This window comes from Balaenoptera acutorostrata, chromosome 4 (genome assembly GCF_949987535.1).
Source record: "Balaenoptera acutorostrata chromosome 4, mBalAcu1.1, whole genome shotgun sequence".
NCBI classification, from domain to species: Eukaryota; Metazoa; Chordata; class Mammalia; order Artiodactyla; family Balaenopteridae; genus Balaenoptera; species Balaenoptera acutorostrata.
The window spans coordinates 55,270,016-55,294,654 of NC_080067.1; the positions used below are offsets into that span (position 1 = coordinate 55,270,016).

A 24,639-nucleotide genomic window follows, 5' to 3' on the forward strand; every position below is an offset into this window, starting at 1 on the left:
TTAATCATCAGACTGCAAGAATTGTAGTGAGCAAATTATATTATGGACCATACGTGGCACCTTAATATCTGATAAGACGGCTGTAGTGACAGAGCCTATTTCTCCCTCGAAGTAAAAGCAATCTCCTATTGACCAAATGGTTTTAAGAAAAGCTGACACAAATTGGCAGTAAACTAAGTAAGCATAGCAACACAGCAGCACTTCATCCTGAACACATGATCAACCAAAGACTCCCTCTTGGGGCCTCTGGGGCCCTCCATGCTGGCCTGGTGATGCAGGTGGATTGGTATTGGCTCAAGAAGCCTTAAAATCTGCAATTCAGGGACAGTTTCATCCAGGGAATGAAGATTTTTCCTTTCCATGATAGTTTCCTTAAAAGGATACTTATACTTATATGCCCTATGTGGGAACTTCATGAAGATACTAGGTTTGCAGGCAATACACCTTAAGGGCTTATTTAAAAAATAATCTCAAGGGCTCAGAGAGCACAATTAAGATATGAAGTCAGAACTAAACTAGGGAACAGTAAACTATCAAGGCTTCATGTCCCAATATTCCATTTTTGAGTTTTGTCAAAGGAGCTTCAATAACCATCTCCCAATTTTGTCTGTCATCTCCACTCCTACTTACACTCAAGTCCTTTTAATATTATAAACATATCTGCACTTAATATAAGAAGCATCTTTTTGGGGGATAAATGTCTTTAAGTTTTAATATTTTTAGTTTTTTTTTCAGGTTTTTATTTAAAAATAAAACCAGTATCCCAAGACCCCTAAACACATAAGGAGAAAACCACAAAGGCCCAATCTGACTTTAATTCAAGATTTCCCCTTCACGTTATGAAATCAAAACCATTTCATCCTCCATAAGGTAGGACTCCCCCTCCCAAACAGAGCACTTTCACAGACACTCTCTCCTTTGATCTTTAGAAGTCCATGAAGGAGGTGTGCAAGTACTGGCATTCCTACTTAGAGCTGGGGAAGCAGCAGAATGTGGAGTGGGGTCTGACCGCACGGAGTCCTCCTTGGTACCCAAAGTCAGGCAGAAAACAACTGTCCACAGTGCATGAAGCTATAACAATGCTCTATGTTCTTTTCCTTGCAGCAAAATTCATCTGCTCTATAGCTTTAGAATCCACATGGTGCATCATAAAAACTCAGTGTATGGACAACCTCAAAAACAGCGTTATAAACTGTATGCGTTATAAACACATGTAGGGTCTACGTGTGATTCACAGGACTATTCATGAAACATGACCAAGCACCGTGATCTCATCCGACTGGTCAAGCTCCGTCAACAACATCTACAAGCACTTCCCGGCAGATTGTTTATTCTGGCTTTTTTCCCCAGACTCTTTTCAGTGCAGGAAAGATAATATCCCACTTCTCCCTTTCTTGTGCGGTTTGGAGTTTAGGAAGATGAACACTTTGAGAACGTATCTATTTTTATTTTTCATAAACAAATCATTTCAACCTTATTTCACCTAAGTCAAACTTAGTTTGACTAAATTAATGTAACTATGAACCTCAACTATTGGCCTTGGAATCTCTACAGGTTGAAGTTTCCTTTCCTGGCCTGGGAGATAGGAGGTCCTAGTTCTGGTCTCAGCTCTGTCACAAAACAGCTGTGTGCCTTTAGGCAAGGCACTTAACCTCTCTGAGCTTCACTATTTGCTTCTGTAAAAACAGGCTTTGGTCCAGATGCTACCTGAGAACTTTTCACTGCTCTGCTTCTAGGATTTGGTCCATTTGCGCATATGCATAAGTAGTTATATAGTATAATAAAACCCAACCAAACACGCTTCTGGGAGCTTGGCAAAGCCTCTTTCTTGAGGGGCCCGGGGTCTCAGAACCCCCTGCAGGAGGACAGAGCTGTCGTGGCTATCGCCCAGCACCTACTTCAGTCCCAGAGTCCATCTCCTGGGGGTGGGTGGAGACGCGTCCCAGGCCCTCAGTGGGGGTCCCCGCAGGGGAATGGCTCTGCTGCACCAGGTCCGGGAGGTTGATGTGACCGGCGAAGCCGTTGCTGTCACTATGGCCGGATCGCTTCTTCTCTCCAGATGTCTGAGGGGGCAGAACACATGGCAGCCCTTAGAGAGGGAAGGCAAAGGCCACAGAGTGATGTCACCCCTCACACAGCACAGCTGTCATGGCCTGCAAACCGTCCCACTAGGGAGTGGGAAGATGTTCAGATTTCTATCTTATCTAAGAAGGTAAGAAAAAAGTTAAGCTTTGCTAATGTTTAGTGCATGGCTTGACGCTGGGGCCTTATGCCCCTGCATGAAGGGCAGTCAGGGGTCACATACGATGAGGAGGTGCCCTGCGGGAAGACAGGAATGCCGCAGGTGCAGGGGCACTAGGGGGCCGTGCATTGTGTGCGTGTGTGCTGTGCACGCACACCAGGTCTCATCACCAGGTTACAAAGACACAAACCCTCAAAACAGAAACATCACCTAAAATATCGCTGAAAAGAAGCAGTAGGAGGAGATGTAACACTAATAATTCACGCCCAGCGTACTCCAAGAAAATGCAGAGAAGATTCCCAACTCACAGGGTTCTCTGTCAGTCACGAGGTCAAACCAATGATTAGCTAATCATATCTGATGAGAGTTACAAAGAAAACATGGAAATGATCTAAAGATTATTTGAAAATATGGGTTTACATCCACTATCACTAATGTTGAATCGCTCGGTAAGCAACTATGGCGGCTTGTGCCAGGAGCTGGTAAAAAAAAAAAAAAAAAAAAAAGATGAAGTTATCATGACTAGCAAAGCGCATGAAATATTGTTTATAGCATCCTTCCCCCCCCACAAATATTATCTCATTTATTAATTATGGCTCAGAGACGTTAAATAAGCAGTCCAAGGTCACACAGCCCAAGATGGTGAAGGCAGCAGAGCCCGGGAGTGTGCCTGCTTTGGCTGGACGCCACTGCCTGTTCCAGAAGCTCGAGTAGGCAAGTGGGGGCAGGAACCCAGACCTCGGGCCCCGCGGCCCTTCCTCCAGAGCCATCCAGGCCCTTGAGGAATCTGTGCCCTGGGCAAAGCCTTCCTCTGAGGTTTGGGAGGGAGGGAGAGACTCTGGGCCACTAAGTCAGCTGGGTCAGCCCTCCCCTAGGGGCCAATCCCTCTCCCCTCGGGTCGGGTCCTCGCACCCATCCCCAGAGCCCACCTCTCCCCTCCCTTCCCCTTCCAGGATCTCCTCCAGGCGGCCACCAGAGTCAGCATAAACCGAGCTGTGGAGGGCAGCCTATAGCATTCCTTTTTAATGTCCTTTAAAGGTATTTTATAAAGTATATAATGTTAGTGCAGTAGGACAAATGCATAATTTGTAAACAAATAAATACACTGTGTTATGTGGCAGTCCCTGAAATTCTTACTGATAAGGTTGCATGACCTAACACGTTGGAAATTATTGCCGTGGAGAGCAAAGCCTCCTCTCAAAGATGCTAGGGACGACATACAGAATTAAAAGAAAATCCTGCTCCCAAAAAAGCCAGTGCCCACACTGTAGTCCTGGCTAGTATTGCACTTTCTGATTTCACATTTATATGACTGGCTCACTGAGGTTTCTTACAGCAGACCTGATTAAGTAATGATTCCCTCTTTGCCTTTTCTCTTTTTCATTCATTTGCCCAACATTTCTGAGTGTCTACTAAGTGTGAAGCATTTTGCTGAACATGAAGGAATCAATCAGGAGCAAGGCAGACACACTCCGTGCCTTGTTTGGGGCTGGCATGGCAAGGAAGGGTTCGTGCTGTTGCTTTGACCACCTCACTGGCCTGGCTTCTTCCTTCCGGAGCCTGTCCTGGTCTTGCAGTTATAGCTCTGCACCTGCCTCTGGCTGGAAGTGAAAGGAGGCACTTTTTGGGGAAAGATGAAACAGACCCCCAAGTTCCTGAAGGGGTGCATGTAATTGATGTTACTAGGAAGCTTGAGAAATAACTGGATAGATAGCCTTAGCGCCCTCTGTGTTTCTGGGCACAATACTTCTGGCCCACGACTGTCCAGGAGAGGGGCATTTTCTGGACTCATTTTGTCAGACCAGTGTTCATCTGAACATTTCATCTTCTAAATTACATTTAAGGGGTTCAGTCCTAATTTATTGTATTATCCCCTATTTTTTGTGTACTGGGCAGCTTCTCCCGCCTTCTTACTTCTGTTCAAATACTGAAAAGCTTTTTACCATTTCCCTCCAACTTTCCAGTAGCATAAATCGCACATTGTCTCTTTAGAGTTTTGTGGTCTCTCTTGTATCAGCAGTGTTCTGCCTCAAGCCAAAAATTAATGCAGACACACTGGTTATCAAAGAAAGACCTGAAGAGGCTCGGGGGGTGGGGGGAAATGGCCCAGACAGTGAGAAGCTTGAAGGAATTCAGCAGTGACCCCTGAATCTTCCCACTTCTGAGTCATCACCCTTTTGTTCATTCAACCAGCACCCTCTAGAATTAAATACCTTCTGTGTGCCATTCTGCTGGGAACACAAAGATAAATGAACAGCAGCTCTGTCCTCTACGATCTCATTAACAGAGCCCCAAAGAGCTCTAGGATCTTCATGCCCTCACCAGTCCCATGGCGGCGGGCGCTAGAATGTTCTGAGCATCAGTAGATGCTGGGTATCGCGCTGAACACCTTAGGTTCATCTCCTCACACTTCCACCGGGGGCTAGCTTATATTATCCCCATTTTACAGATGGAAAAGCTTCAGTGTAAAGAATTCAATTAACTTGCCCCACGTGACATGGGCTGTGAGTGGTGAAATCAGGGTCTGAACCGAGGCTGTCTGCAAACAGAGCCCAGCTCTGGTGGCTGCGGTTCTGTGGGGCTCCGCCCTCAGCCACAGCTGATTGACTGGACCAGGAGCGCACACCTGAGCCAAGCACGATCAGATTCCCACTGGAATTTCCAGTTAGGCCTGAGAGATACTGGTCGGTCTCTGCTGGGCAGCTGAACTGGGATGTGGTGAACCCCTTGCACTTGGGAGGGTGGGTGTGGAGACGTGAGAGCACGTGCTTGAGGGGGAAGAGGAAGCTGGTGTGTGGACAGAGAGAACAAGGGAGAAAGTGGAGGAAACAGAGATGAGGGTAAGGAGAGACAGGCAGTGTGGGAGCCAGAGATCTGCACACAAGAAGCTGCCTGAGCTCCTAATCCCTTTTCAGTTTCTGGTTCCAACCCTATACCGGGTCCCAACTTGCTTTCTGCCTTTGGATTCCTTCTAGGAAACACCTCTGAATCTCTGATACCTACCCCGCCTTTTTTTCTTAATCTGTTGTGAGTTCTTTTTTCTAGTACTTGTAACTAAAAGAGCCTTCATGACGGTAAGCTGGTATCCTCGTTCAGTGGGTGGACAGACCCTGGAGAGATACCAGCTGGGCAATGAGGAAGGTGCTATGGACAGAGGCCCACGGAGTCCCAGGAGAGGCTTCGAGGAGGAAGGGAAGCTGAGCCAGACCCCCAGGGGTCTGCTGGGTGAAGAGTGGGCTGCAGTGGGGGAGGAAGAGGAGCTCTTCCAGGAGACGGGTCCCTGTGGACAAAGTGGTAGATGACAGCTGGTGTGGTGTATTCTAGAAGGAGAGTAAAGAAAGGTCCTGTGGGGCTGTAGGAGGGGGCAAGGTAGAACCACAGGGGCAGGGGTGTGCACTACAAGGGGGGATTGCCTCTGACAAGACCATGGGTAGGAGAGCCAGCGTGCCCCCATAGAAGCATCTGGTCCACTCCAACAAGAAGTACGAGTTAAGTGGTTCTCCTTGATGTTCATCTTGGGGAACTGAACCATAAAGAGTTTTTATTTTCTTATCCTTTTGTCATACTTTAATTTGTATTTATCTTTTTAATACACATACTTTTAATGGATTTCAACTCAGGTTGTTACTTTAAAAGCCCACATTTGGGGCTTCCCTGGTGGCGCAGTGGTTGAGAGTCTGCCTGCCAGCGCAGGGGACGCGGGTTCGAGCCCTGGTCTGGGAAGATCCCACATACCGCGGAGCAACTAAGCCTTGTGAGCCACAACTACTGAGCCTGCGCGTCTGGAGCCTGTGCTCCGCAACGGGAGAGGCCGCGACAGTGAGAGGCCCGCGCACCGCGATGAAGAGTGGCCCCCGCTCGCCGCAACTAGAGAAAGCCCTAGCACAGAAACGAAGACCCAACACAGCCAACAATAAATAAATAAATTTAAAAGCCCACATTTGTAAAAAGAACAATTTAGAAATTGAGAGGACAAAAAGATTTTAGGGCCCGCAATAGATCAAATTCATATATGACACTGCTGAATGCAATTTTCAAGGTGACTGACTGGGGTCAGAGAGTATTGGAGTGCTTTCAACAATATGGAGTCATTTGGATGCGGCTGGCAACTGAACTAAAAAATATGGCTCCAAATATCCACGTCAAGGTACTGACTCTGTCCTAAAGACTCAAGCAAATTTGAAACCACATTAGATATTGGAGTCCTTTTATTTGGAGTCAGAGAGTAACTCATTCCAGAACATTTCCCCTCATGTTTTCCCAAGTGGCAAGGTCTAGTGAGAGAAGTCCTCTACATTTGCATTGAAAGTATCCATTCACCGCGCTGGGAGATTTATATGCCAGCACGACACAATGTCAACTTCAGCAGCCAAGTCCATTTTTCATTTCAGGCTTCTGTGAAAGGGCTCTTTAAAGCCTACTTGAAAGATTCGGCAAGGCCATAAAACGAAATTCTAGCAAGTTGCTTTGTGAGCTAGTCTTCCAGTTATAGCTCTACTGCCCATTATTATTTCAAAGGCCTTATTCATCTCAAAACTACAGTTCCTTTCTTTCTAACAAAAATGAGATGCCCTCTGCCTTTTTGGAGAGCAAAGCCTGCTTATTACTGTTTTCCAATCTACCCTGGCTGAGGAAGGGGAATGACAGATGATATACGTTTGTGTTTCAGAAGGAAGAGTGGGAAGCGATAACAAGTAAAAGGAGAGCTTGACGCTATGGAGAGAGTGAAATAAAATAGGTAACATTTATTGGATGCTTACATGTATTAACTTATTTAACCCCCTCAATCATCTTGTGAGTCATATACTATTACTTATGAAATTTTATAGATGACAAAATTGTTGCAGGGAGAGGTCAAGTAACTTTTGCCCAATGTCACCAGACATTACTTTCCTTCCAAGAAAAGACCTGCTTGCACGGTGATGATGAAGTGAAAAAGAAGAAAAGACAGATTCTAATGCGTCCAGGCCCTTCTTATCTGCACAGATACAATGGGGACGTAGTGCATGTTGGAGGGACAGGTGCAAGGGAATGTGTGCCCCCTGCCCCCAAATGATGTTCCTAGAGTTTAAAAAGACAAAATTCCTCAAAGTGCTAAGGTGCATTTTTAAGTACATCTTCGTATTTCTTTGTTCTTTCACCAGTACAGCTTAATAGTCTTTAATGTTAATTTAACTAGATAAGATGATATCACCATTTCTTGGAACTACCGAGCATTTTCTACATAAAATCCACAAGGATAAAACCTGGGATGGGGAGGAGAAGGCATAACAAGGCCACTGATGTTATTTGGATAGACCATTCATTTCTGTTTTCCTGTGGTAGGAAACATCTGGGTTTGCCAGTCTTATATCCTCAGGCTCAAATGCTATATTCCGATTTGCATAGCTTCCACTGAAGAATCTGGACAAATGTGATTAAGCTCAGAAGGATGCAGGAAAGAATGAAGACAATTAAAATCACTCAACCATTTAGAAACACGAGTCCTTCTCCCTTCCCCCACCCCATTCCCTAAAATACAAGCAGTAAGCATCCTCTGTGAAAGCTCTAATGTAAAAACCAATTAAGAAATGCACTTCTTCTACAGTTTTTATACCAACTTACTTCTCTTATCATCAAGGTCCCTTCTCTTGAAATACTGCTGCTGAAAGTGTCTGCGTGAGAGGTCTCCAGCCCGTGCGTGCCGACCATTCCCACATTGTACTGCTCAGCACTCCCGGGGGCTCCTGTGGGTCTGAAATGGGAAGGAACAACATTCACGACAGTGTATGTTTAGCGAACACCTGTTTCCTGTCCACAGTAATATTTTTTATTGTAGTGAAATATACATAACATGAAATTTACCATTTAAACCATTTTAAGTGTAAAGGTCAGTGGCCTGAAGTACATTCCGCTTTCATCTTTAATGCTGCACGGATGCTTGAACTGAGGTCCCACTTCTGCAGCGTCCCCTCTGGACCTGCTCTCGACCCGGCAGCCAGCATGAGCAACCGGGCTCTGCATGATCTCTAAGCCCTCCCTACCCTGTTTCTGACCAGCAGGCGCCCTGAATTTTGCACACGTTGTTCCCTCTGCCTGGAAAGCTCTCTCTCACCCTGGCTCTTGGCTGTTTCCCTCTCATTTATGTGATTTCATCTTATCTGATACTTTTCCTGAGAAGCCTTCTCTCACCACCCATCAGTGTCTTATCCCACTAGCCCCTCTTCTTTCTCTTCATCCTTTTTCCTTAATAGTTCCCATTACAATCTGTAATTCTTTATCCTTTTGACTCTTTTAACTTTTCTATTCTCTCTCATTAGAACAGATGCTTTTGAGGGCAGAATTCTTGTCTCTTTGTTCATCCCTGTATACCTAGTACCCAGCACAGAGCTTGGCACAGAGTAGGAGTATAAAAAATAATCATTTTGTAAGTGGGTTTTACACTATTTAGAGAGAAGAATATCAATGAAGGGCATTCTGGTATACCAGGCACCCATTAACGAGGCTGTTTAACTCAAGAGTGTCCAGTACTTTCTAAAACCTCTGTAATCACCTCACACTGTGGTATATTTATTTCCAGTTTGTCTCTTGCTTTTGTGTTTAAGATACAGTGGGAGAAGGGAATAGGATCTTGACACCTCTGCCCTGAGAGCAGAGAATGAGGGCTGCTGTGGCCCTTGGCACAGAGCACAGCACCGTGGGAAACTGAGGACCAGGCGGGCAATGCAGCCCACCTGCAGGACTTCAGTTTTCACTGCCGGACCTATTGTTACCCTACTGTGCAGCCAAATCTCTTGTAAAGTGGGTTTTTTAAAAATAGGAAAGGCACCAGGGTTTGTTTCTCTCAGGTGTATTAATTACATCTTCTACCATTTTGTTCTTTTCTTTTAATTGCTTCTCATACATTAAAAAAGCATCTCTGAAGAGGAATACCATATGATATCACTTATATGTGGAATCTAAAATACGACAGAAATGAACCTATGTACGTACGAAATGGAAACAGACTCACAGACATAGAGAAGAGACTTGTGGATGCCAAGGGGGAGGGAGTGGGGGAGGGATGGACTGGGAATTTGGAGTTAACAGAGGCAAACTATTACATATAGAATGGAAAAACAACAAGGTCCCACTATATAGCACAGGGAACTGTATTCAATATCCTGGGATAAACCATATGGAAAATAATAGAAAAAAGAATGTATATATATGTATAACTGAGTCACTTTGCTGTACAGTAGAAATTAGCACAACATTGTAAATCAACTATACTTCAATAAAAAATAAATTTAAAAAAGTAAAAAAAAATGTACATTCCCACCAACAGTGCAAGAGGGTTCCCTTTTCTCCACACCCTCTCCAGCATTTATTGTTTGTAAGTTTTTTGATGATGGCCATTCTGACTGGTGTAAGGTGATAGCTCATTGTAGTTTTTTAAATTTTTAAATTTTAAAAAATTTTTGTTTTTTTTAACATCTTTACTGGAGTATAATTGCTTTACAATGCTGTGTTAGTTTCTGCTTTATAACAAAGTGAATCAGCTAACATATACATATATCCCCATATCTCCTCCCTCTTGCGTTTCCCTCCCACCCTCCCTCTCCCACCCCCTAGGTGGTCACAAAACACCGAGCTGATCTCCCTGTGCTATGCGGCTGCTTCCCACTAGCTATCTATTTTACATTTGGTAGTGTGTATATATCCATGCCACTCTCTCACTTCGTCCCAGCTTACCCTTCCCCCTCCCCATGTCCTCAAGTCCATTCTCTATGTCTGCGTCTTTATTCCTGCCCTGCCCCTAGGTTCTTCATAACCATTTTTTTTTTTTTAGATTCCATATATATGTGTTAGCATATGGTATTTGTCTTTCTCTCTCTGACTTACTTCACTCTGTATGACAGACTCTAGGTCCATCCACCTCACTACAAATAACTCAATTTCGTTTCTTTTTATGGCTGAGTCATATTCCATTGTATATATGTGCCACATCTTCTTTATCCATTCATCTGTCAATGGACACTTAGGTTGCTTCCATGTCCTAGTTATTGTAAATAGAGCTGCAATAAACATTGTGGTACATGACTCTTTTTGAATTATGCTTTTCTCCAGGTATATGCCCAATAGTGGGATTGCTGGGTCGTATGGTAGTTCCATTTTTAATTTTTTAAGGAACCTCCATACTATTCTCCATAGTGGCTGTATCAATTTACATTCCCACCAACAGTGCAAGAGGGCTCCCTTTTCTCCACACCCTCTCCAGCATTTATTGTTTGTAGATTTTTTGATCATGGCCATTCTAACCAGTGTGAGGTGATACCTCATTGTAGTTTTGATTTGCATTTCTCTAATGATTAGTGATGTTGAGCATCCTTTCATGTGTTTGTTGGCAATCTGTATATCTTCTTTGGAGAAATGTCTATTTAGGTCTTCTGCCCATTTTTGGATTGGGTTGTTTGTTTTTTTGATATTGAGCTGCATGAGCTGCTTGTATATTTTGGAGATTAATCCTTTGTCAGTTGCTTCATTTGCAAATATTTTCTCCCATTCTGAGGGTTGTCTTTTCGTCTTGTTTATGGCTTCCTTTGCTGTGCAAAAGCTTTTAAGTTTCATTAGGTCCCATTTGTTTATTTTTGTTTTTATTTCCATTTCTCTAGGAGGTGAGTCAAAAAGGATCTTCCTGTGATTGAATTGATACAGCCACTATGGAGAATAGTATGGAGGTCCCTTAAAGAACTAAAAATAGAACTACCATATGACCCAGCAATCCCACTACTGCGCATATACCCTGAGAAAACCATAATTCAAAAAGATACATGTACCACAATGTTCATTGCAGCACTATTTACAATAGTCAGGACATGGAAGCAACCTAAGTGTCCATCGACAGATGAATGGATAAAGAAGATGTGGCACATATATACAATGGAATATTAGCCATAAAAAGAAACGAAATTGAGTTATTTGTAGTGAGGTGGATGGACCTAGAGTCTGTTGTACAGAGTGAAGTAAGTCAGAAAGAGAAAAACAAATACTATATGCTAACACATATATATGGAATCTAAAAAAAAAAAAAAAAGGTTCTGATGAACCTAGGGACAGGACAGGAATAAAGATGCAGACATAGAGAATGGACTTGAGGATATGGGGAGGGGGAAGTGTAAGCTGGGATGAAGTGAGAGGGTGGCATGGACATATATACACTACCAAATGTAAAATAGATAGCTAGCGGGATAGCAGCTGCATAGCATAGGGAGATCAGTTCCGTGCTTTGTGACCACCTAGAGGGGTGGGATAGGGAGGGTGGGAGGGAGACGCAAGAGGGAGGGGATATGGGGATATATGTATATGTACAGCTGATTCACTTTGTTATACAGCAGAAACTAACACAACATTGTAAAGCAATTATACTCCAATAAAGATGTTAAAATAAATAAACAAATAAATAATTTTTTTAAAAAGTAAAAAAAAAAAAAAAAAAAAAAGGCATCTTCGGTTTCTTGGATCCTATCAAAGTCCAAGGACTTGATGGAATATTCAATCTAAGAAACAAGAAACACATCAGTCTTATGACATCTCTGGGACAGAGAAGACACCTGTCAAGGAGTTTTATCCAAAATGGAGAGGCAAAAATATGAAGAGGTGAGTCCAGAGAAAAAAAATGTACAGGAAGACACGTACTTTGAAATTACTAAACTAGAGCAGTGGATTGAATACATTTAAGTACAGGTTAGAACTGATGTGTTTGGGAAGAAACTCCAAAGAAGCATTTTCAATATTTCACTCCCAGAAAGGAGCTGTTAATAGTGTTCAAGAGACACGGAAAAAGAAATTGCTGTAATGAATTCCTGGTGTATTGCTAGATTGGTAAATCAGAATAATTCTCAAAACTCTGATTTCTTCACTCATTCAGTTGAAAATTTGTTTTATCTTGTATGTATTTTATTTTTAGTTGCCTTAAATTCTTGTTTAAGGCAAGGTGGTGTAAAACAAATAAATCAGTAACTGAAGCGTTTATCAAGAGCCAAGGTCTCCTAGGACGGGAGGCACTTTCCTTCATCATTCAGGCATTCTTTGCCACTGTCAGAGGCTAGATGGACCTGGTGGTCATCTAGCCACCAGGCTAACACTGTACAATCAAGTTCTCTTTCAGAGTCTCACCTGAGTTCAAAGATAAAGATATTTTGGCTCCACATCTGTTTTTACCCCAATGGTGTTCTAATTCTTTTTTTTTTTTGAATTTTATTTTATTTATTATTTTATACAGCAGGTTCTTATTAGTCTTCCATTTTATACACATCAGTGTATACATGTCAATCCCAATCTCCCAATTCATCACACCACCTCCCTGCCGCTTTCCCCCCTTGGTGTTCATACGTTTGTTCTCTACATCTGTATCTCTATTTCTGCCCTTCAAACTGGTTCATCTGTATCATTTTTCTAGGTTCCACGTATATGCATTAATATACGATATTTGTTTTTCTCTTTCTGACTTACTTCACTCTGTATGACAGTCTCTAGATCCATCCACGTCTCTACAAATGACCCAATTTCATTCCTTTTTATGGCTGAGTAATATTCCATTGTATATATGTGCCACATCTTCTTTATCCATTCATCTGTCGATGGGCATTTAGGTTGCTTCCATGACCTGGCTATTGTAAATAGTGCCACAATGAACATTGGGGTACATGTGTCTTTCTGAATTATGGTTTTCTCTGGGTATATGCCCAGTAGTGGGATTGCTGGGTCATATGGTAATTCTATTTTTAGTTTTTTAAGGAACCTCCTTTTGTCTGTTGATTCATTTGCAAATATTTTCTCCCATTCTGAGGGTTGTCTTTTCGCCTTGTTTGTAGTTTCCTTTGCTTTGCAAAAGCTTTTAAGTTTCATTAGGTCCCATTTGTTTACTTTTGTTTTTATTTCCATTACTCTAGGAGGTGGATCAAAAAAGATCTTGCTGTGATTTATGCCAAAAGTGTTCTCCCTATGTTTTCCTCTTAGAGTTTTATAGTGTGGTGTTCTGATTCTATCCAAACATTTTAATCAGAAATATCTCAACATGGATGAATTTTCATGAAAAAGGTATTTCCTAGAACTCTTTCCAATCCGACAATTCCTTAATTAATTTTCTACATATCTCAGTTAAGTTCTTCCCCAATTTTTGCATTTTCATCATAATTTTGCTAAAATTACCATCACTGGTTCCAATCCTTTTCTATGTAAATGTTATAGCAAAAATTTGGTACACCAATCAGCTTTTTTGTCCATATCATCTTTCAAAGGCTCTGTGTTCACTACTTCTACCAGGTCCAATTTTAAAAGTGTAAATTTTATTAAGATTTGATTCACTGTCAATTTTTAATCAATAGTGTTAGTGTATAGTGTTAACCACTGTCAGTTTTACCTTTTGCTGAATATTTTTCTGAGACTGTTTTTTTCCTGAGTCAATTTTATACTTTCAATTTTATGAGCCAGAACTGCTTCATTTATGATAAATTTTTATAGTGATCATTTTGGGCAGTTTTGAGTTTTATTCTACATTATTTCTACTAGTAATATTCCTCATAGATTGACTAAAAGATGATAATTTATATTCCTTCCTTTGTCAATTTTCTTCTAAAATAGTGAGCAATTCCTCTTAGTTTAAGGTTGTTCTATTGTGCAGGATTGTGCAGGATTTGTCTGTTGTATTGTGAATCTTCTGTATATACCTGCTCATTCTGTGTACCTTGTATTAACTGCTCACACCACTATTTTTTCTGCTACCATGTCGTCTGATATAAGGTAATGGCTTTTTTAAAAAAAAGAAATTTATTTATTTATTTATTTATTTTTGGCTGTGTTGGGTCTTCGTTTCTGTGCGAGGGCTTTCTCTAGTTGCGGCAAGCGGGGGCCACTCTTCATCGCGGTGTGCGGGCCTCTCACTATCGCGGCCTCTCTTGTTGCGGAGCACAGGCTCCAGACGCACAGGCTCAGTAGTTGTGGCTCACGGGCCCAGTTGCTCCGCAGCATGTGGGATCCTCCCAGACCAGGGCTCGAACCCATGTCCCCTGCATTGGCAGGCAGATTCTCAACCACTGCGCCACCAGGGAAGCCCAAGGTAATGGCTTTTGATGATGGAAAATTCCCATAAATTTCTGCGTGCTCCAAAGTACTTCTCTACACATTTCTTTTAAAAGGCAAAGTGCAGCCCACAGTTCGTGATTCAGGGACTGCAGAACATTTTTAAATTGTAAAAGAAGACATTTTGCTGTGTCTGTTGTCGTTGATCACTTCCTTCTGTCCTTCTTACTCCCCTGGTTGTCCTTTCATCCTCTGTCTCTGTATGTTTCTTTTATGGCTCCAAGCTCCCAACTCTGCCACGTCAATCTTCATCAACCCCTTAGAAATTCTTTCATGCATTCATTCATTCATTACTTGTTAAAAGTTTGTTATGTGATATACATTGTACCAGACGCTAGAATAAATATCTGAAAAATAAGACATAACCCTAAACTTCCAGACGATTATAATCTAATGGAGGTTGAGAGACTAATAAGGTACATAAAGTGATTGGCAAAAGACAAAAAAATTAGTTTAGCAATGCAGTATTTCTAACTCAGTAAGAAGGCTTAAATAGAAGAGCAGAGGACCAACGTCAATTGGAAGTTATTCCTCTCCTTCTCCTTCCTGTGTTTTCACAATCCTTCCTCTTTCTTCCAATCAATAAACAAGATAAGGTCTCTCCTGTCTCCCATTTCATTAAAACATCTCTCTTGACCTTAATTCTGTATTTACTACCCACACTTACATTTCTCTTTCCTTAAAGTTCTCCTTGCAAAGTTCTCCAATTTATTCCCTAACACACTCTGGTTCACTCCTCAGATGACTACTTCTTATACTTGACTTCAAGCACCTTAAGGAAACTCCCTAAGTCATTTCTAAGCTCTCAGTTTCAATGATTGCTCTTTGACATGGTGTTTGGTCTCTTGCCTGTGTCTGATATGACTGATCACTCTGCCCCATTCTTCTGTACTCCTCTGGCTTTTGAGACAACTTTCCCCTGGTTTTCCTTTTATCCCGTTGTTCTCTGTTTTCTTCATAAGCTCCTCTTAAATGCTACTGGTCCCCAGGATTCTGCTTCACTCTATATAACCTTTGTACAGTGTTACTAACAGGGAAAACTGTGCGGGGGAGGGGTAAGGGGGTGGGAGTAACATGGGAACTCTATATTATCTGCTCAATTTTCCTGTAACTCTAAAACTGTTCTAAAAAATAGAGTTTATTAATAATAATTTTAAAAGGCAATGGTTTAAAAACGCTAAGGCTAAAACAATTATAACATTTTATAGTTAAAATAATCCTTTGTTCTAAAAATTATTTTTCTGATATAGAGTCTGGGTAGGAAGAATCAGTTGTCTGAATTTCTATAAAGACTGTGAAAAACAAAACACATCAACTAATTAGAAGGAAAACTATAGAAAATTTACTGTAATTAGGTCACATGTTTAGAACAATAATCTCTAATTGGATTTGTCAAAGTGTTCCTGCAGGTATTGATTTAATTCAATTCAATATACATTTATTGAACACCTGCTACATGAAAGGCCCTTGGTTTGGCACTGGGTAGTGGATATAAAAGCTGAAGAAGACACGGTTCCTGAAACTACAGAGATTAGCATCTGGAAGAGCATAAAAACAACGCAAATACTCAAATGCAAGGCAGATGTAAGTGAGAATGTGGGACAGAGGGAGAGGAGGTCATTCCAAGAAAAGACAACATTGGAAAAGTGCAAGGCATTCGGAAAGAATAATGAGAAGGTCAGTTTGGCTGGAGCATATGCTGTGACAGTCATGCGGCCTAGGAATGAAAAGAGTTGTAGGGCACTAGGGATACAGCACGACCACAGCCACGCTTCTACAACACTACTCAGACCAAAGCCTGAACCAACCGACAGGACGGCTGAGAGGACGGCAGGCAAGAGGCGGGGTGGGCACAACAATAGCCTGGCTGGTGAACGGGGCCAGAACCATAGCTTTCTAGTGAGACTGGGAAAGAGGGGACATAAGACATAGACATGTGGCTTTCACTGTCCAGACTGCATTTTATGAGATTGTGCAAAATTCAGGGACTGCAATAGCAATAGATGGTCCTAATGATGAAGACCACGCCTCATATGTACAGATCTGAAGCATGTGCTGGTACTTGAGGGAAGATAGTGATACTAAAGGCTGCCTCTTCAGCTTGCTTGGGCTGATGCAAATCAGCTTACGTGCCTTTCATTCCCTCCCTCCTATTCTATAAAGCTTTTATTTTTTTCCTGATTATAAAAATAGTGCATGCTTATCAGAAAATTGGGGCTACACATAAAATAAAAATCCTTTTGAGTTGTATAATCCACAGGTAACCACTATTATAATTCCCCCTCACTCATTATTTTTCTATGCATGAGGCACTGGGAAATAGTGCAGTTGGTTAGTTATGTGCACTCTTATAGGTTAAACCTCATACTATTAATACGAAGCCAACACTGTACATAGAAGAAGTTGTTATATTGCACATCAGGATCTCCAGCTGCTTGTCGGAATGGCTGTGCTCTATTTTTAAAAAGCTCTTTTGTATAGACTTCATGATAGTGAACTGTGTTGCAATATATTTATATAATTAATATAATATATTAATTTTTTGCTTTAAAAAACACAGCACAAAATGTGAAGGTTTACCTTAACAGAAAATAAAAGTGATAAGAATGTACGTAAGAAGGAGTCTAACTCAGAAATGTCTTATTCCTAAAGAAACAATGGATTTTTTAATAGTATGAAGTTTCTCAGGCATACAACTGCTCATGCTGTAGCAGAACAGACTGTATATATTGGGTTGGCCCCAAAGTTCGTTTGGGTCTTTCCGTAAGCTCTTATGGAAAAACCCGAACGAACTTTTGGGCTAACCCAATATTTTATATTCACAAAAGTGCATATATTTGGCAAATTGGAATAAACACACACATACACATGCACACATCTGTATCCTGTTTCTTCTCTGAGTATGTTTCATATACAATTACATATTTTAAATGTTCTTTAATGGACAGTCAATCTGTCTAAAATTTAGCAATTCTTCAAGAGCCACGTCAAGTTTTGCCTCCACTATAAGTATTCAATGACAGCCCATTTATTACTTCTTGGGATTACAGTAATAGATCCTCTGAATGCCTTTGCCAGTATCTAGTCTGTTCTCTTTCCAAATCACTTTGATGAAATGACTTCTCTCAAACATGGCACCAATCATGTCACTCCCCAGCTCAGGAGACCTTCGACGGTTCCCCACTGGCTACATGATGCCGGTCTGGTTTCACTAGTCCAGACTTTCCCCCCCACCCCCCATACCATCTATATTCCCACCAAACTTAACCTTCTGTGCCTTTACTTCAACTCCCCCCACCTGGGATTCTAACATCACTCCGTGTTCCTTTTTACCTTGATGACAGTTATTTGTGTACACGTCTTTCCTCTGGATTAGGCTGTAAACACTTTGAAGCCAGGATTTGCAATTTCAGTGCAGTGCAGTTAAGTGTAAATCAAAGTCACTGAAGACCAACTCTATTCCAGACACCAGGCAAGGTGTTAAGAGTAGAGAGTAAATAAGGCTCAATCCTCACCCTCAAGGATCTCACAGCCCAGAGAGGGAGACAACATGTAATAAATAACCTGATTCAAGGTACTCCATGAAATGGCAGGAATGCACAGGAGACACCATGCAGCACAGAGGAAGGGATGGGCTCTGCCTGTACGGGCTGGGCCGTGATAGGTGATTTCTAAAGGAAGAAGAGAGTGCCAGACAGCAGAGAAAGCGCAGCACAGCATGGTATATTTAGGCAATTTTAGAAAGGTGGGTGTTTCCATAGTGGCGGAAGAGATGGACTTGCCTTTAGAGATACGAGGGTAAATACCACTAAGAGCCTTACAAAATATGACAGGAGGCTTAAAAACCAAATGCGAAGGGCTTCCCTGGTGGCGCAGTGGTTGAGAATCTGCCTGCTAATGCAGGGGACACGGGTTCGAGCCCTGGTCTGGGAAGATCCCACATGTCGCGGAGCAACTAGGCCTGTGAGCCACTACTACTGAGCCTAAGCGTCTGGAGCCTGTGCTCCGCAACAAGAGAGGCCACGATAATGAGAGGCCCGCGCACCGCGATGAAGAGTGGTCCCCGCTTGCCGCAACTAGAGAAAGCCCTCGCACAGAAACGAAGACCCAACATAGCAATCAATCAATCAATCAATAAATAAATCTTAAAAAAAAAATCCAAATGTGATTTAACATCTCTTCCAAGGCTATTGGTTATTATTCCAACTATTTATATTACTCTGAACTTCTCCATGTATAATTTTGTCTCTGTCCAACTAGAATGTAAACTTTTGGAAGGCAGAATTCATGTATGCACTTCTTGAATGTCTCAGAGCCCTCAGTATGGGGTCTAGCACACAGTAGAAGTCTTACCAATCTTTTAAATTCACAATCCACCCTCATAGCTGTATGCTACGTGCTTAAAGGGAATTCAAAACATCTGTTAGAAGAATGAACCAATGCTGAGTCAAGACAAAAACTGAAAGGACTAGCATATTTTGTGGGAATGTTCTGGATTAGTTATTTTACCTCTAGAACAACTTTATTTGCTGTTAAAAAAGCAATTTAACGCAATTGGTTTCCAAATGTCATATTTTAGCATATTTATGGTCGTCAATAACTGGGTAATCAGCAGTAAAATAACAAGTATGGATTTTCAGCTATGATAATTGGATTTGTCTCTCAGAATTGCTTGTAACGATCATTAATCAATGGATGACATTTCCTGCAGACTGGGAGGCCCTGTCTCTCCAGCCTCTGCTGGACAGAACTGTAATCTGTGGCCTGAAATGACATCTTCTCTATAGGGAGTAAATGTGATGTGATGACCAGTAGTGGTAGCTGAGTCAAAGAAATGGAAGTGAAGGAGGAGTGAAGATGGAAAAGTTAGCATTGCTCTTTATCAAAGTTATGGCAAACCAGGGCTGGGCACCTTGTGTTTATTTGGGAGAGGAAATGAGAGATGTATGTGAGTGTGATTGTATGAATATGTTTGTTTGAATTGGGGAAGTAATAGGGGAAGAGGAGAGGTTCTTTTCTACGATCCAGTCCGATGAGAAAAAGGGAGCCTCCCTCTTACTTAAAAAAAGAAAAGAGAAGTAAAGGCTATAAATACTAAAGCTAGGTAGCTATAAATATCTAAAAAAGAAGACTGTACGTGGTGAAGTCACAGGCCACAGCAAACAGGATCACATAAAAGAGACAATGGAGAAGATGAAGTAGAAAATCAGGGGTGTATTTAAGTCAAACACTCAGAAGTTTCTCTGCAGGTTTGTTCGACTCCTGATTGTTTTGCTGGGGTGCTAACCCATGCTGCCTCCTGCATTCCACCTTAGTGGTGGTGGTGACAGTGAAATATACGTCTCATGGTGTCAGTTTTAACCCCTAAATGCCATTGCCTATAATTTTGCTCTTTAGTTCTAGGGTGTGGCTGTCAGTATCACTTGCCCGGAGATGACAGGAACCAAGAAAGCATCACCCAAGGGATGGTGAACGCCACAACAGCTTAGACAAAGCATATGCAGTCCTAGAAATGCTACATATTCTAAGTAACTGTGTCTAGGGAGAGGGGTGAATATAAAACTATGCTCTAATAAAAACGTGAATCCCCAAAGTCAACTGATCCTGCCCGAGACTCACAAATGATCTTATATTTAATTCATATTTCCTGTCCTTCTGTCTTGGAGACCTAACCTCTCCTGGCCTACAGTGATGAAGCAGGTCTCGGGAGGGACCTCCCTGGTGGTCCAGTGGTTAAGACTTCGCCTTCCAATGCAGGGGGTGCGGGTTCGATCCCTGGTCAGTTAAGATCCCACAGGCCTCGGGGCCAAAAAACCAAAACATAAAAAAACAGAAACAATATTGTAAAACGCAGGTCTCTTACATCAGTCTGGGTATGTCGCTGACAGCCACTGTCCCGTCCTGGGTCTCGCTCTCTCCATCTTCCTCCTCTTCATCACTGCTTTCCGACTCTTCACTCGAGGAGGAGTAATCCGTCACTTTCTTCAGCGGGCGGTTTGTTTCTTCAATCCGGAGTTCTCTTAATTCTTTGGCTAATGCCGTCAGATCCTACAAGAGAAAAGTGTGTCCAGCGTATATGAATTATAGATACAACCAAAGCGACATCTCTCAGCAAGTCTCCAGCTTAAGCAACAAGAAATAAACAAGAAAAAAAAGCTCTCTATAGAACTGTTACAAACATAGTTACTGCATGAAACCAAGAAAACGATGTTTGTAGCGTGGAGAAACTAGAAAAGAAGGAGGAAATAAATTTAAACTTTGTTCACAACCAATTGCTAGACTGAGACTGTTCGGTTCTGAACCTGCATGTGTATATATGTGTATGTGCACTGTGCGTGTACACATATATACAAACACTGGGTTCACATTTTATTTTGGGAAGGTGAAGTTGGTCACCCACCCTCATAGTTAATTACCCACAAGATTAGAAATTACTCCCCAGTATTTTGAGACTCCTGCCCAAGCCATAGTCATGGCCTTTCTCCTCTTATGATTGCTACTGTACCAAAATCTAGCATCAGTCACAGAACAGATCAATTCCCAAGGTTCCAGCTGCTACAATGACTCATTTGGTGTGTCATCATTCCCTGGAGAGCCAAGGCACCACATCAAATAATGGCCCACCCCAAAGCCCAGTGCCACTGAAATTTATAGCCACAGAGCTGAGTTAATCAAGAGGAACAACAACAAAATAAAACAAACAAAAACAAAAAAGAGTTCTCTTCCAGAATGATAGGTGTTTCATTTTCTTTTGTTTTATATTGCGTCACCTGGCAGAAACCCTGGCGAAGAATACTGAAATGAATGTGCGAACACCAAAAGGAAGAGGTAAATTTTCAGTTTTCCATGAGTATGATGAAAGCTTTAGCCTTATGGATGTGATGAGGTGGTAGTTAATCACCAGGCACATGGCAGGCAGTGTGCTGCATATCTGACTACCTTTTATTGTACATGCTTTCAGAGCAATGCAGAGGGAAGCTGTTCTGCAAAAGCATGGCTGCTCTAATTTGCATGGGTTAAACTGCCCTTGGCACACAGCATGCAAGTGAAGAGAAAGCAATTTGACATCAGTCTTACCATTGCTCCCTATATTAGTGACCCATGTGGGAATCAGAGCATTCAGTGAGAGACAGGGGATTAGGGAGAAAGAAACTCATTTGAAGATACTAAATCCCCCAGTTTTCTTATGGCCATATTCTCTCTTTATTTCAATCCAGAAATGTATTTGTCCAATTCACCTGATGTAAGGTTAGAGCAATATAGGTGATCTAAATGACATCTGATAATCTATCCTGATAGGTTAGAAGACAAGTTGTGATAAATGTGTGTAACTAAATTATAAATATAATTTTATTTTGAGAAGACAACAGATCATCCTGTTTCTTTACTGTTGCCTATATGTGAGGCATTAATGTATTGGTTAAGACTAAGGTCAGAAAATGCTTCAGGTTTTTTATTTGGTCTAGAAATTTAGAAAGTTCAAGGTGTTAAGTGAAGGATTGGTTTCTTTCTAATTTCATAAAAATCAAAGGGACAGCAATGACAACTTTTACATTTGTTCTGCAGTCATTTGAATTGAAGCCCTTGGAAAAGGGAAGCTTTTGAAAATTCAAATTGTGCATTTTCCACCCAAACATGCTTGCTGGGCTTTTACACACATGCACACACACATGGCCTCAATCTCAGTGGATATATTTATCCCATCCATGAAAATGAAAATAAAATTGTATTAAAAAGACTCAAACTGTTTAAATATAATGTACACCATTAATGAAGAGGAAAATTACCACACAGAATTTTATGCAAATTTATTTCCGGTTTCTTTGGTGATGGGCCAAAATAAGAAAAGCTAATGTTCAGATTTCAGCTTTTTACTTCTTATTTCCTCTTGACAATTGCCAATGTTTATCTTTATCAAATTGACAAGAAAGTGAAGGGTATGCTACACTTGAGCACATTGGGAAAATACAGTTTAGATATTTGTTAAAGCAATTAATGAAAAAGGACATTATAATTCTCCAAACCAATAAAATAATTTAAAAATTAGATAAATTTATTTTGTATTTTTCCTTCTCTATGTTAGGACCATGTTATGTCTCATCAAAGAATACAACTAGCATTTAAAATGTTACTTGTCATTAAAAAAACATTATAACTTAAAGAGAGAATATGGTTAAGAGAGTTTATTTCTAATGTCAGTAGTTCTGAGTAAAATATAATAATATTAACTATGATTTATTTAAATTAATAATACATTTTCCCCATGGGTTGGTTTTCCTTATCGCTGACATTTCAAAGCAAGACAAAGAAGATTTAAAAAAATCAAAACTATTTAGAAATATTTAGCTAGTCCAAAGCCCATTGATTTAAAGTAACTCTCACTTGTTAAAATCACCTGAATTTCTCCAAACACTGTATTTAGGAACACTTTTAAAGCTCTGACCTGCTTTATAATTTCACTTTTAATTAGAGGTTTTTTTTTTTTTGGTTTCTGTGTTATTAAAAAGCTATCTTTCCTGAAACTTTAGAAATAATTGCAAATTCCTTTTAAGTTTAATTGGTAACAGCTTGGCAGGTGAGACATATATGAAAATCCCAAGGTACCAATAATGAGTAACTCAAAACTAATACCCCAGCCAAAGAAAATTAATCTTCCATTGCCCATAGTCTGTGTGTTTAGCTGAAGTTTTGTTCCTTATCCATCCACCCTGGAAAAACTTACAATAGCAAAGTTATAGGAAATAGACATGATCTAAAATTGACACCATTGCATTCAGATCCATTTTCACATGCTTTATTTTCTGACAATACCAATCTTCTCCATATAATGAGCTTTTGTGCTAATTTATTGCTTGACTGTCTCAAGCCTGCAGCTAAAAAGTATTAAAAAGAGAAAAAAAGTGCTATTTACAATAAAAATATTTGAGAATGTATAACTGGAAAAGAAATACGGCAAAATGTTAAGCTTTTTGACTACTGAGTAAAGATAGTTAAGGGGCTCTCACCCAAAGGTTTCTTTCATGTAACACTTTTTAGAATCAACTTGATATAATTTTTCTTTCAAAAAGGCTTATTTAATCTGACAATTATGCATACTCTGCTTTAAAAGCTGCTCTTTTGGGTATCTTTTTAAAAACAATATAGGTTATGCAAATTTTAGTTCAATTTTTTAAACTATTAAAATAATCATTAAAAATTTTAAAGTTGTTTTTTTCTTTACATATTAAAATAATTCATTTCCTTTTTAGAAAATCTAAAGATATGACTTGGGGAAGTCACTTGACTTTGATATCTTCAACTGAGGGAAAAAAACTTTGTTCCAGTTCTGTCCAGCCTATGGATGTGCTCTGGAATTTGTCAGATTTCTACATACATTAAAAAAGTGGTGGTAAAGCCAGTGTTTGCTTATGTATCTAATCTTCATGACATCTATTTAATTGTGCTAAAGTAAAAAGAATATTTATTTTGGAGGGTTGTATTAAATAATCACAGACGACGCTGCACAATCTCATATTCCATAGGAAGGAATGCCAAATGCACGGACACTCCCCCAGATTGACTTTTATGGAACTCAAGTCATTAAAGTAGCAAAAATAAGCAATATGTTTTTGGCATTTTAAGACTGTTCATTTCAAACTCGGGTTATCTAAATGGCATATCAGTCACGGGAGATGGAAGCCATCTTAAAACCTAGGAAGGGAGATGGGAGAGAGATTTAGCTCAAGGTTTTTTGACTGTGGCACTACTGACATTTGGGGTGGATAAGTCTCTATTGTAGGTTGTTTTCCTGTGCGTTGTAGATTGTTTAGCAGCAACTCTCCGCTCTATATACAAGATGCCAGTAGCACCGCTTCCCACCTCCAAGTTGTGACAACCAAACTGACTCCAGACTTTGCCAAATGTCTCCTAAGGGAAGGGGAGTTGGGGTGGGGGGGATACTCATTCCTGGTTGAGGACCACCGGGTTAGGTAGAACCAAGGAATCCTGTGTTTTTAGTGGCCTGGATCAGTGATACTCAAGGGGTAGGGTTAGAAGAATCACCTGGAGGGCTTTTTCCAGTCATCCATGGCTCTAGAGATTTTGGTGTACAGCTTTCACCCCCTCAATTATTTCTACCTCTGTTGCCTACCTCTCATCTCTGTCCAGTGTGCTAGAGTATCCTGAAATAAATAAAGCAACTTTTAAAAGCCTAAAGTATCCTGGGTTAACCAGATGAAATCCATGGGAGCCCTTTCTCTCATGACAGCCACCTCCAAGCTAACTTCTGGACTCATAAGAGGAAACCCTGAGCTGTG

At 40.9% G+C, this 24,639-nt stretch overlaps 1 protein-coding gene across 4 annotated transcripts in view; it reads right to left on the bottom strand.

The window, feature by feature from the left end:
- TNIK (TRAF2 and NCK interacting kinase) overlaps positions 1-24,639 on the bottom strand; it is a 412,707-nt gene that overhangs the window by 19,417 nt on the left and 368,651 nt on the right. For all 4 annotated transcript variants that reach the window (XM_057546114.1, XM_057546113.1, XM_007197510.2 and 1 more), the window contains 3 exons: positions 20,208-20,392; positions 7,847-7,976; positions 1,899-2,063 (listed from right to left, as the gene is read on the bottom strand). In XM_057546114.1, coding sequence (XP_057402097.1) covers positions 1,899-2,063; positions 7,847-7,976; positions 20,208-20,392 — 480 coding nt within the window. The remainder of the gene's footprint in view (positions 1-1,898; positions 2,064-7,846; positions 7,977-20,207; positions 20,393-24,639) is intronic.